The 13,789-nt window shown below is 37.5% G+C and overlaps 1 protein-coding gene across 2 annotated transcripts; it reads left to right on the top strand.

The window, feature by feature from the left end:
- On the top strand, positions 1-7,033 carry LOC139726048 (uncharacterized). Of its 2 annotated transcripts, XM_071637131.1 has the most exons (4): positions 1-106; positions 3,268-3,440; positions 3,663-3,805; positions 6,186-7,033. In XM_071637131.1, the coding sequence occupies exons 1-4, from the start codon at positions 17-19 to the stop codon at positions 6,206-6,208; spliced, it is 429 nt and encodes a 142-aa protein (XP_071493232.1). In that variant the 5' UTR covers positions 1-16; the 3' UTR covers positions 6,209-7,033. The 2 variants fall into 2 exon arrangements, with proteins under 2 accessions (XP_071493232.1, XP_071493231.1); XM_071637130.1 differs by lacking the exon at positions 6,186-7,033 and having other exon boundaries at positions 3,663-4,076.
- Positions 7,034-13,789: the final 6,756 nt, after the last annotated feature.

Here is a 13,789-nt window from a genome sequence, read left to right as displayed (position 1 = left end):
CTACTATTCGCTGCCCATGGCGTATCGTAGAGCCAAAAGCCGTTTCAGGCGAGGCTGTTTCATGGTTTCAGCCGATGAGTTACACCTTCCAGCTCATCTCTTCACGGTATTTAATGCCTGGAGTAGCTTGGAGTGTATTGTGGATGCACGCCCCTTGACTTTTATGTGTGTTGATACTTACACTTGGGCACATGTACAGTTGATGTATACTTGCAATGTGTATCAACTTCATTCAAATCAATCTAACCAGGCATGGAAATATTTATTGAAGTGTGAACATTTGATGATGTCATGGCATGAGAAGTCACTATACTGATGAAGTGAGATTAAAGAGTCCAGGAGAGGCTGTGAATTACAGGTCAATTCTTGGTGCACTAGCTTAAGACATGTTTGTGAAGAGTTGATCACCAGCTATCATCAGAGTTTATTTGGTGGAGCGGTGCAGTGATGAGCACTGAGGTCAAATATGATGAAGGTCAAAAGTCATGAGATCAAAATGTACAATTTATGGCATTATTACCTTCGCCAAGGGGGGAGGTTATGTTTTAGTTACCGTTGATTTGTTTGTTAGTTAGTTGGTTTGTTCGTTCGTTCGTTTGTCCGTGTGCAAAATAACTCAAAAGTAGTTAACGGATTGAGATGAAACTTGCAGGAAAGGTTTAGAATGACACAAGTAACAAACGATTAACTTTTGGCAGTGATCCGAGAATTTTTGGGGAATTTATGAAGGATTTTTGATATTTTGGCAGGTAGGGTCAATGAACTTGGGAGTTCAGGCTGCGCGTATTTGAGGTTTGCATGCGCGCACTGAAGTGCGTGCTCTAGTTTCTGCCTTTCTGCCAGGGCGAGGCGCGCGGTGCAGCTGATGGTTTATGACGTAACAAAGGTTTCTATATTGGGAAATCAGGCGGCTTTCAGCACACAATGCAGTACGTATGGGTTGAAATCACTGATCTCTGTGGAAGAACAAGATCAGTGTGGGTGGAAATGGGCTGCATGCTTGGCGGAGGTCTGCACTCTCAGAGTGCTTCTCTAGTTTAATTATTTACACAGTAATGTATGGAATGTTTGTTCATCAAACTGAAAATAGTGGAAACTCATTTCTGCAGTGCAGAGATCCTCATGATATGATACATGGTAATTTTTAGTTACCAGGGAAAAATTCATACAGCATGCCATGTGTAACCATTTCAAGAGAATGATCATTATTTATAGAAATTGTATGGATGACTAATTCCTTTGCACGGGCGAACAATATACACGTAATTTAATCTTTGATTGTATGCACTCTGAATGCAGGAGTAACTTCTTTAAGGTCAAAAGTAATTTGTGAGTGAAGATTTTCGTAACACTATTCAACCTGCTGAATATGTGGTGTCCCACAAAATCTGCATGACCCACAGTTGTTCTGTAATACCATTGTCATAGACAAGGATTAACCCTAATCAGGCTGGGCTTTTTTGGCTATGCTATATCTGGGGGGGCGGATTCCGCCCCCCCTTCAGATCTCGCCTATGGAACGCGTGATCGCGCCGAAAATCGGTACAGGCGACGCCCGCGACGTATACTATCAAAATGTATGGTTGCTTTCTCCGAAATTTTTTCTCATATTTTATATTAATTAATTATTGTAATTTATGCATAAAATCAGTTTGGGGCTCTAAATCACTCATTAATGCTCTAATTAAGCTAATTTCTTTTTTAAAATGTTTCTTGTATCATTCTCCTGAGACATAGGATAAAAAAAAATCTGTATCGAAATTGATTTCTTATGTAATTGATTGTTTTTTGAATTTCTTATGTATTTCTTTGTTTTTCGACCTTTTGTTTTTGTTTGTTTTTTGGCCAAAATTTGCTACATACATTTTTCGAAGCTTTATTATGCTAAAATAAATTAATTTCGTCCATTCTAAGTCAAGATATGAATTTTTATGTGAATTAATTGAAAAAACACAATTTGCATTGGATTTGTACACAAAATCACGTTTTGGAGCAATTTTGGGGTTGACAATTTTTTTTCAAACGGGCGTCGCGTCAAAACGGTACGCGCGGGCGCAACAATTTTGGTCTCAAAAGTTGCGCGATACTTGAAAGAAAAAAGTCATGAAACATCGCGGCGGGAGCTTATCGCGCTGCGAAGATATTGCGTGAAACGTCGAGGGGGGGCGGATTCCGCCCCCCCCAGCCTGATTAGGGTTAAAGAGTAAACAAATGAAGAAACAAGGAGAACAAATTTGCTGAAAAATCAAAATTGGCATTTTAACAATTTGTGCTGTAAGTCTAATTGAAAATCATGTGGCACGTTTCTGTATCTGTGTGTGGTCATGTCTCTCTGAAAAGAAGAGAAATCTTTTCTTTATTGATCAAAATTCTTTATTTCTGGTATGCAAGTAATGGTGCTAGACAGGGCATGTTTAGCCCCCAAACTGATATCGTTTATTTCTCTTGGGATGTGATGAATGGAATCGTGATAACTCAGATCTTCCAAGGCTTTGAGGAAAGTGACACAATTTCTTCATGTCCCAACGAAGAATGTTGTTATTGCCCTTGATATGCTTTTGATTATATGCACCATTGTACACTCAAGTACGTATGCATTTTTTTGTTTTGAAACTTCTCTGCTATCTGGGTCTCATAATCAGTTGTTCATCACTGATTCAGAACTCTGTATGATACAAAGTGTTGCCAGCATGGAAGACATAATACAGTTGAAGTGAAAGAGATTGTGAAATCTTCTGTTAACATTCCAGCATGTGTCTCTAGTTTTGACTGTTAGATATGTATTCTTTTTGCCCATGTTAAGATTTGGAGATCATCAGACAAAAATATTGCATGGTGTTCTAATCATATTACCCTCAATATGTATTTTATGATATGAGTGATAGCTAATCATAATTGAGAAATATTGTGTTTGGGCTAAGTTCTACTAGTCACAGTATCTATAGTAATGGTGAGTTTGTTTACTATATTTCTTGGCCAACAAGAATACATTACATGTATTCATTCTTTCAATTTGCAGACTTCATTGTCTGTGCTGTTCCACAAAAACTTTAGTATTGTATATTTGAAAATGAAAATAATGCAGTTCTAGCCAAAATAGATTGAAAGTCCTATTCAGGGCCCTTACACCTCTGCTACAGTGCAATCCTTTGATAATATTTTTCTCAAAAAGAAATATATGAAGTAAAAAAGACAGTAAGCTACAAGAAATGAATGGTAGTGCGATTTGTTTTAGTGATGTGATTAACTTTCCATCCTACCCCACAGCTTGGTATCCCAGCCAAAGTCCACATACCCGAGAGGTATAACCCCGCCCAAGATGAAGACAGTGAGCTGGAGTTTGAGACGGAGGAGCAGCGAGCCAGGAGGGAGGCCAAGGTACAGAAGATGGCCAAGATTATCACCTCCCAGAGCCTACAGGAGTGGCATCCCAGGGAGATGTAAGAAGAGTCCTACTACTCCTCCCCCTCCTCCTTTCTTCTCATCCTCCTCCTTTACTTCCTCCTCCTCCTCCTCCTCCTCCTCCTCCTTCTTCTCCTTCTCCTCCCTTCACCTCCTCCTCCTCTTCTTCCTCTTCTTCCTCTTCTTCCTCCTCCTCCTCCTCCTCCTCCTCCTCCTCCGGCCTCCATAATCTTTAATTGTTGTTCTCTTCTTCCATACAGCCTTCCAGAGTGGAATGGAAGTGGTCCCCCGGTCAACGACATGAAGCAGAGGTTGGAGCGTGAGAAGGAGCTTCGTCAAGAGGTCCTGGTCAAGAGGCGGGCCCTGGCCCAGGAGGTGTCCGAACAGACCAAGATTCTGGCAGGTACGCCAGAGTTTTCAGACGAAGGGCCCAGTGGGGATGAATTCAGGCTGGGCCAGACCAAGTATGGTCGTCATTTCAGCTCTGATGAAGCACCGGTCTAGGTCTAGGGACTGGACCTTGCCTCTAGGTCTAGATCTAGTCAATGGGACACTTGCTAGGACTAGGCCCAGTTATTGGAATTCTTTCCTTTTTATGCCTAAGACTTGGGCCCTTTATGGTGACCTAGATTAAAGTGCTAAGACTTCCCCCGCATCCTAAGAGCTGTCTTTAAGACAAGTGTATCACCCCGTTCATCAGGGCTGGTCAGGGGTGTTGCTTTTATCTGTGTATCTTAGGCTTCCTGCTACTCTAGGTCTGTTGCTAGTTTCGAGTTTTCCCCTTTGTTCCAGGACTTTTGACTGGTCTGAAGCTTGACCCAGACCTACCAATTTGCTGTAGAGCCAGAGGCTATGATTAGTACCAGAGACTTTGTAGGAAATTTAGTGAGATTTGAATAATGGGCTCATTAAAAAATTGAGTCGTGTGAGACAAATCATAACAAAGTGTAAATATGATGCTGCTCAGTGATAATTCTTCACCATTCCAGTGGGTGCCTGGATGTAGCCTTCTTTATTATACAATGTATGACTCTGATGTTAATGTTGAATTTTTGCGGAACTTTTGTTTTTAAGTAGTAGCTATTATGTAAGTGCTATTCTTCTTCTCTGTGTGAAAATTCCCCTTCTGTTTACTCTTTGAAGACAAGCGCAGAAGGTTCAAACCTTAACACAGAAAAGAAAAAAAGAAAAAAAAAAGGTAACGAAGTGAGATTTTGATAAAAGAACCTGCTGTGGAGAGTTGGTAATGAGCAGTAAAAGAAAAATACCAAACAGAATTCTCATAAGATGTTACAATTCTGTGAATAACAATTTTATTAGCATGTAAACCTTCAAGTTTCAATCAAGGCGGGATTTCTGATGCCTGACGCTATCTCAGGAGAATCAAACACCACGTCAGAGAAGTATATTCCTAGAAAAATCATCACCAAAAGATGACACACCCACAAATACTGGCTGAGATGTGAGCGAGGCAAATGGCACAAAGCATGCATGTTGTCTCTTAGTAATATTTCTTTGCTGTAAGCAAGCTTCTGTTGCTCTGAATCCCCAAGACAGTCAGCCATATTTCATCACCTAGTGTTTGCTAGATGTGCTAGCAGCAATTATTCTCTTGATGTGAATGCATGCCACTTGATTATTTTTCTCTCTCTTCTCTGATATTCAATTTCCCCTGAAGCATGTTCAGTATTGACAAGAGATCTTTATGTATAACAAGATACCTCTATCCATAAGCTGTTCAAACAAACATCCTTATTTTAGCAACTGCTATTTTCTCTTGAATGCAATAGCAAGCAAGAAAAATACTGCAACATTTTTTGTAGATTCAATTACGTTACAAACTTTCATTAAAAGTTCAGCATTCTGTCATCAAAAGTGATGGGTAGACCAATGATTTTCACTTGAGAATGCATGGTATTCAGCAAGAAATATTAATCACATATTATTAAATGAGCATATGGAATGCAATTAAGAATGATAATTGTAAGCAGTAGCCATTTTCTCCAGCAAATGAAGAGATGCTGTACAAACTTCATTAATGATTGCTGCACAGATCAAAATGCAGGCATCCCATTCAAATGTCACGCCCACCAAAGTTAGCTGTAGTATTCCCTAGAACCATGCTTCATGTAGATTTTATGTATACATAGACTGCACAGTCATTTTACATTGTCCCCCAGTGTGTTTGATTATTCATTGATCTCAACATCAGTTTTAAAAATAAACAACAAATGTCACAGTACTCTAGAATTTAAAGATTAATCCATGAAGACTTTCAAATACAAATTTGAAATGTGTACACCCTTTTTCTTTCCCACCCTTTAGTACAAGCTGAGGAAAGACAAGTTGAGTTTGGGGGGGGGGGGGGGGGGGTGAAAAGCAATCCTATTGCATTATTAGATTAATTCATCCTAAAACCCGACTGAGTTTATGCCCTTGTCAATGTGAGCATCCATTATTTGCGTCATCAAAATGCAGAACTTGTTTTAAAGATGTTCATGTTGTCTGTTTCCAATGTGTTTTGCAGTTTCTGCTTCATTTTCTTCTGTCTGAGCCACATTTTACTGAAGTAATAATGGAGAAATGTCAAGAATTTTCCTCATGCAATATTTAATTTTGTTTGATTTTGAGAAACTTAACCCATATATATTTGTTATTTTATTTTAACAATGTTATTCACTGATGCTATATCACCTGCAGTTCTTTTTCTATGAGCAGCTTGAATTTTGTTTAACTGCTTTTCATCTGTCATTTGTTTTCATCACTGCTCCTGTATTCTGCAGCGCAATTGAATGCCGTAGCCTAACCCATGCCAAGCCGAGAGTCGAAAGGCCCAAAGGCTCGTCCTCCTCATCAATATCATCGGTGTCGGAATCTAACCCCCCTCATCTCAAGAAACCAACCACAAACCGAATATTATTAAAGCAAAATAAACAAAATACGCTGTCTAATTTGAAGCAGTGACTACCACTAACAAATTGTGTGTTTCAATCAAGTCTACAGTCTTGTGTAATCGTTTGCTGTGTGTGCGTTTTTCTGTCTTCTAAGCTCAACATCCATGGTGAAAATCCTGTCCGTCACTTTGCCCCATGAACGAATTTCCATTAGAATTATGCTAAAGTGATAATTCATACCTATTTTTCAGTTACAATAATCATGTGGCTGATTTGAAATTAACCGAGATCATTTGATTGTTTGCTCAATGTATTTATTCCACTGAATCAATCTTTACGGAGTTAAAAATGCCACCACAGTAAGTTGTAGTAATGCATTCTTTCTCTGAGAATAACTATGGCCACTACAATTTGACTTGTTATCAACGTTGTCAATTAAATTATGTGTACTGGTATATTAGAGTTTTGGGCAGAATTTTCACCATTGGACTGTGGCACATTTTTCTAAAAAAAGTATATTCAAATCATTGTAGATTGATTTTGATGCTGTCTTACTCTTCAATGTATTTGTTCATGATTCATTTTTAAAAGTGTCTGCACCCTCATTTGATTCATTTGTTGTGTTAATCTTTGCAGTTCTTTTGTATACCTCTTACTGTTGAAAAGACTTGGCCACTTCATAAGAAATATATGAGGTGTTCAAAGAATTCATGAATGATTTTTTTGTCTTTTGTCCTTGAACAATTTGTTGTGAAAAAACAAAGTTTTGCACTATGTGCAATGATTTGTTCAAAGGTTTGCAAAGTAAAGATACAATGTAGATGGTAGTGAGTGGTGCTTATGTGCTTCCATTTGCTGTACAGAGAATGCTTCACCAAAGCCTTGTCCAATCTTCCACCAGGACTGCACACTGGCACTGGTCCGACGGCCCCTGACTGGTAAAAATCACCGTCAGACCAGTAACTTTTTCAGGAATAGACCAGTAAAAGGTGGAAAAATTGGATACCTAATGATCCGACAGACAGGTTGGACCAGTGGGAAAAATGGGTTAGTGTGCAGCCCTGTTCCACCTATCTTGCCCTGTCTTTGTTGCACCCTGTTCCTTGAGGCCCTGTAGAAGTTTTGCAGCATACAGGGATTGCAAATCTTTTTTTGAAAGTTTGCTCAAATTCATACTTTGTAACTTTCCTCTAGATCTGTATGTGCTAGGAAAAAGAAAAGAAAAAAAAAAGTGGAAAGTTACCAGCTGTTTTTGATATCTCTCTTGCCTTTTTTTTCTGTGCTGCTCAACTCCTTAGATCTTTACTTTAAAACTGCCAAAAAGAAAGTTTATTACTGCAAAATCGGACAAAAACTAGCTAGAAATTCTCATTCGCAACAAATGCTTTAGAATTTCAGATTTAGAAGTTTGACAATTATTGTTTTTGATTGATCAAAAGTCGTACTGGGTTGTATCATTTAAAGATTTCTATAAAGTTAGTACTCATAGATTTTGTTCTCATGGAAAAGTGTTCTGTGTAAATCAAATCATGACAGAATGTTTGCAAAGCTCATAAGGTATACACAGTTTCACATATGAAAGAGGTATTGCAAGATTTTTTTCCCCTTTTTGTAGGCATTAGTTTTGTTACGCCTTAGAAGATATGTATCTCTACTCACAAATACTTGTGTGTGTGTAATTTTTCTTCTAGAAGTTTATGACAATGTCCTTAGCTGTTTCTCTTTATCTCTCACTCATGTTAAAAGATTTTCTCTTGACAATTTCTTTTATTTTATGATCAAACGTTCTTCATTTCTGCTACCCTAAAAAAACAACCACCACCACCTTGCAATTTTTACCTCCCCCCCCCAAAAAAAAAAACAAACCTCAGTTTGCTGCACAAATCCTTTCAAAGAGACTTAAACCCTTGCTGCTGATTCACATTACCAAGTTTTCTGCCTGCTGTGAGTCGGGCTTTTCTCTCAAACTTTGCCAATTTGATCTCTGTCGTGACGTTCACTGCTAGTTCGCCAGCCTCCAATATGGCTCTCCGTACTTGAAAAAAAAAAATCCTTATGCTCTGCAGCAATTCAATAGATATTAGCTGTCCTCTTTGATGAAATAACTCCAGGGGAGTTACTCACATTTGATTTTTTTTAAAATATATAATTGTGCCATATGCTTCACTATAAAACTCAACCCCAAACAGAGAAATCGGCAGTCATGCTTATTTAATCCTTATTTTCTCAAAGTGGCTACTTCAGACTATGTGAGTTGAACGGTAGTCAGCTTGTAAATTTCAAATTCCAGTTCAAATGAAGCCTTTGCAATAAGTTGTTGGAGGAAAGATTTTTACTCAATACAAGGAGGTTTCCCTTGAGAAGGCTGAGATAACCCAAACTTCTTTCCAAATAAATTATAGTATGATGGAGGATATAGCGGAATGCACCAGTAAGAAGCAGACTTTTGGGTTCTTCCTCTAGTCATGGCCTTAAGACATTCCCTTCCGGTTTGCCGACAACATTCGGCAGTGATCCTTGAGGTTTGGAAAATTGTGTATGCATCAATTCTGCTGTTCACAGTAATCACTTGTTCATGTCTGTATCCGAGTCTAGTACACAGGCTTTGTGTATTCACTTTTGCACTTCTAATAATCGAGATCAAGCCAACTGCACAAGTAACACAGTTACCAAGTTTACTGGATAATGACTTGTTTACCATCATTTTCCACTTCATGTAACAAGCCATTGATGACTTGAATATTAATAAAAACTCAGATCTACATTGTATTTACCTCATAGAGGTACCATAGTCTTAACAGCCACATACACAAATGTTGTACTGGTGTATTCAATCTGCACAAGTTTGTCATAGTGCACACACAGTTATCATTAATTTTTGAAAAGCTTGGATATCATGCACTAACCCTCATACTCCGACATTTTGGATTGTGAGATTTAATTGGGAAATGCCTTGTGCTGTTTTACATGATGAGCAAACTTGTTAATGCTTTCCTACTCATCAGCATTATACTGGTATAGAGCATCAAAGTAATGATGTCACAGTCTTTTGTTTCAGCCCAGTACTGGTTCCAAAAAAGACATCCTTGCAAACAGGTTTGGGCAGTGGGTTTGAATCAAGTATGAGCAGTGTTAGCAACGATTGTTGTCGCAGATATGTGAACTACATGAGATTGTTTAGAACCAGTTTACAAGGCGATGAATGGCCATGACATTGCACTTCTGTGCTCTATTGATGAAAGTTGTAAAGTACTTGAGGAGGATATTTGCATTCAAATATGGAATGTGCTAAAAACAACAGCAAGCAGGGATCATACATTGTACACGCTTAGCAGGAAAGGGAAATAAATATCATGGATGCTTCTTTTATGCAGCTTGCTTTTCATTGGGTTTAGTGGTAGTCAGGTGCTGATTTGATGCGGTGACTAAACAGTGCAGGTAGTATCACAATGTTCTATGGGGCCATAACTTTCAGTATCACAGTGTTCTGTATTGCCATAACCTTACAGCATCATAGAGTGATTACTCTGTGGAGTGTCACTTGTATTCTGCGGCATCTCTGAAGTGTTGAGCACAAACCACACTGGGTTTAATCGGTCGAGGACTACGCCAGATTATACTCAGACGAGTGTCTATGAGAAATGTGTGTTATAGCAAAATCAGCTCAACCTCGACAGGTTAAGAGTCAGAGTGTAGTTAGTCTGATATCCCAGCTGATGTAATAAAAGCACTGTTTGTTTGTTCTTTCTCTCATTTTTCCAATTAGTTCTTCATCACTGACCACAACCTAAAGAGTTTACAGACTCAATATTGTCATTGTTCCTCACAGCATATAAAATGTTCAAAATGAATGAAATTACAAGTATATGCAATGGAATTTGTACCTTTGGTTATTGGTGCATACAGTATAATTTTTGCCAATGATATGTCTAAAAACCTGGTACTAAATGAAATATAAAAGATGCAGCCGTGGCTGGGTTGTTGTAATAAGAAATGATGGAGGGATAGAGTGATCCACATTGGGCAGATAGTGACCTGGTCTACATGTATATTGACTGGCCAGGCAATATACAGAATATTGACTGACGAGGCAATATACAGAATATGAGACTGACATGTCAGAAGTAAGTGCCTTGTTTTCTCATCTTGTATGTCATGTCAGTATAGTCTCATCTCATTTCTCCCAATTATCTGCATCGATGCAAAAATAAAAAAATAAACAAGAATATTGACTGATGTAGAAATGATGAAAAATGACCATAATGTATAGAATCTAGGAGACTAGAAGTGAAAGGAAAGTGGCTAATGTAATCAAGAGTGTTCAAGAACATGGAGATGAAATGTCACAAAAACCTAAAATAACCTCGAAAATGTGTGAAGTGCCGATGTATTCTGAAATCTGTGTATTTCCATGATTGGCTGCAGAGTTTAAGCTCAGTATAAAAGCTCAAGTGATCCCTGTTAGTGGCATGGCTTTTTTGGCTACATAATCAAGAGATCATTTGAAGAACACACACACATTGATCATAAGAACCATGCGTGTTTGTAAGTGTGTGTATGTGTTTGAGTGTGGGGGCTGAGATTTCCCAACCGTGTGTTGTACATAACAGTGGCATGATTTGTTCAAATTCAGATGTTTTAACTGTTGTCCACAAGATGTATAGTGCAGTATGCATACTGTAAGTACTGATTTATTCTGTTGGTAAGGAGGAAATACCCATTGACTTTATGCAGCATCATTTTTTTTTTCTTCGAAAGAGATGAATTCATGTGAATTTGTTCATCTCAAGAGTTGAAGTAAGTTTTGTAAAGTATAGAGAAGTTGTTTTTATTCATGCACATTTTGCCCCGATTATGCGCTCTACATTGTAAATATGATTTTATAGTCATGACTGTCATCCATTGTATTCGTATCACCATTCATAGTTGTATTCAGAAAACCAGAGTATTTTGGTACTTGATATGAAATAACTGTAGATTTAAAAGTATTTTGAAGAAGTCTGCAGCAGTATATTCTGAAAAGTTTGCAAGGTACTAAAGTGTAATGGTACTATTTGTATTTATTTTGTACAAAAGTGTAGATTAATAGAAACTTAACTTTAGTCTCTTTGGTCCAGTCAGCCAGTATATATCCACTGCCTGTAAGAGGTAAAGCTGCTTCTCAAGTTAATAGGAAGTACATGTATTCTAAATCATTCAGGTAAATGTATTCACAATATGACATGATTAATGGACGTACTTGATATCGAGTACTAGGAAAGTGGACAAATAACTGTAGCCATCAGTGTTCAAACAAAATGTTAACAGTACTTGAAACATGAAGGACATTTCTACATTTTTTTTATACGTGTGATTTTTGTATGACCTTTTTTTTTAAGTATATTTATTTATCATATTTAATGTATTCATTATTTCTTTTCCTTTTTTTTTTGGGGGGGGGGGGGGGTTAGTAATTACCAAGTTAAATACTGTACATAACAGGATCATGTACGTCAATGGGTAGTCTTGTTATGTGTCAGACAAATACCCCCAAAATACTGGTTACCATGGCAACATCTATACGACCTATTGGCTGTGGGAAATATGCCAGAACATATTTCCTGGGTTATGTTTCATGCTGAGTTGTACGATCTCTTATGCAATTAATCAAGTTTGTTTTTGTTTTTTTTGTCAGTACGATGTACACGTATGGTTAATGCAACCAAGATATTTACGAAGTAAAATTAAAACACATGACAGTCTGGCCAGCAAACAGAAATAAGTGGAGGTAATCCTGCTTATGTCATTATGCAGAACATATTCAGAAAGCTGTTGGCACTGTTGACTCTTCTATACATTTGAAGAATCTTATTCATTGAATGTGGGCTAGAACGAGTTTCAGTGAAAACATTCAAACAAATCACAATGCATTCTGTATAGTTTTTTTACCCACCCATGTCATATTTCTTCTTGACTTATTTCATTATGTGATTGATTTTTCTTTTTTTCTGTACGAGATTGAATTTGCTGTGAACTTTGGGTGATTTCACATTAAAATGCTTGGTTTTGCACACACATCGTCTTCAGAACAGTAAGAGCATGCATCAAAACCACTAACCCTCCACCAGTGTGTTGGTTTTCTAATGTCACAGGAAAGTGTTTGACAATATTTCAAAGAGTTTCATGACTCTAGAATATTAATTTTTGTTTCTCCTATTCTACACTGATGGCAGAAAATGTACTGTATACACTATATATTTCGCGGGGGGTTTTATTTTCGCGAATTTCGCGAGTCGGGAGCTATTCGCGAAATTAACGACACGCGAAAATATTACCTTCCAAAATGAATCCCTTGCCTTGATGATACGAACATTTCAGTACTAGTATACCATGTCACGGCTTACCGAACAGACCATACTGGCTAAGCGTGTGTACGTACATATAGCACGTCCCCGTCTACTTACGAATACTGCAGAGAGCCAATCCATTATCGCAAGGGGACCACTCATCAGAAATCTAGCGCGATGGACTTAACCACTTCAAAAATGTTGAATTCTAACTAGTTCGCAGAATTCGGTAAGTTTTGTTCATGCAGTGTATAACTAGTATCATTCTTATTTGCTTGTAAGTTGAAAATTCACACTTTCTTTGCCACTTCATATTTTCTCAGGTCCCCTAATCGCAAATTTAACCACTCACGAAAATGTGTGACAGCGGCAATTCGCGAAAATTTATGTACGTGAAAATTATAGCGTATACAGTAAGTTGCTCTTTGATGCAGGTGACTGAATGCTGAGACTCTGATTACATTTAGGAGACATGTTTGAGGGTTGATCTGTGCATGTAGCTCAAGACTCTGTGAAGATATAAAATGAACAAACATGTTACAAGTGCCTTTTTTTCCTGATGTAATGTGAATGAAATGACTGTGTAAATTATATGCAAGATATTGATAGTAAGAATAACTGTGGATTTTTTAAAAGATAGAAATATGAGAATATTATGAAATTTAGCTGCAGTTGAGGAATCTCCAGATCAAAATTAATTTTACATTGCAAATTGTACCATTGTATTTAGAGTTTGAATTGGATATCCATCAAGGAGTATATGAGTACAAGTAGAGTCTATGTATCCATTGCCTTCAAAGTGATGTGGTTGTAAAATAAGTTGTGATTGAATTATTTTCGGGCATTCATTATTTGTGAAATAAATCAATATACTTGTATTCAGAAAGGAAGAGTTAGCTCATTTTGCAAAGAAAATAATTCATCAAAGACTTTTGATTACTGAATACTCAATCATTGTGTGTGGCTTAAAGTTCAAGATTTTGCAGAAACTTGTAGCATAAAGACTAGCAGTAACTTATTGTCTTAGCAATTAAATGTTCATATCTGACTCGATTCTGATCGGTCAATTTGCCAGTTTTATTTTGTTGGACAGATCTTATGATTACAGTTAGTTATCATGCCCTTTTATGTAAATCTACCAGATCATTAAATGTTTTAGTGTACTCA

This window comes from Diadema antillarum, unplaced genomic scaffold, assembly GCF_040938485.1.
Source record: "Diadema antillarum isolate AM-2024a unplaced genomic scaffold, OU_Dant_1.0 seq00000076_RagTag, whole genome shotgun sequence".
NCBI classification, from domain to species: Eukaryota; Metazoa; Echinodermata; class Echinoidea; order Diadematoida; family Diadematidae; genus Diadema; species Diadema antillarum.
Note: the sequence above shows the minus strand (reverse complement) of the source record. Positions and strands in the feature narration are given on the sequence as shown.

Excerpts from the sequence above, each read along its gene's own strand:
- LOC139726048 (XM_071637130.1), top strand. The coding sequence starts at position 17 with ATGGCGTATCGTAGAGCCAAAAGCCGTTTCAGGCGAGGCTGTTTCATG. Across the intron at positions 107-3,267 it reads TTCCAGCTCATCTCTTCACG|CTTGGTATCCCAGCCAAAGT; the intron begins GTATTTAATGCC and ends CCTACCCCACAG. Across the intron at positions 3,441-3,662 it reads GAGTGGCATCCCAGGGAGAT|CCTTCCAGAGTGGAATGGAA; the intron begins GTAAGAAGAGTC and ends TCTTCCATACAG.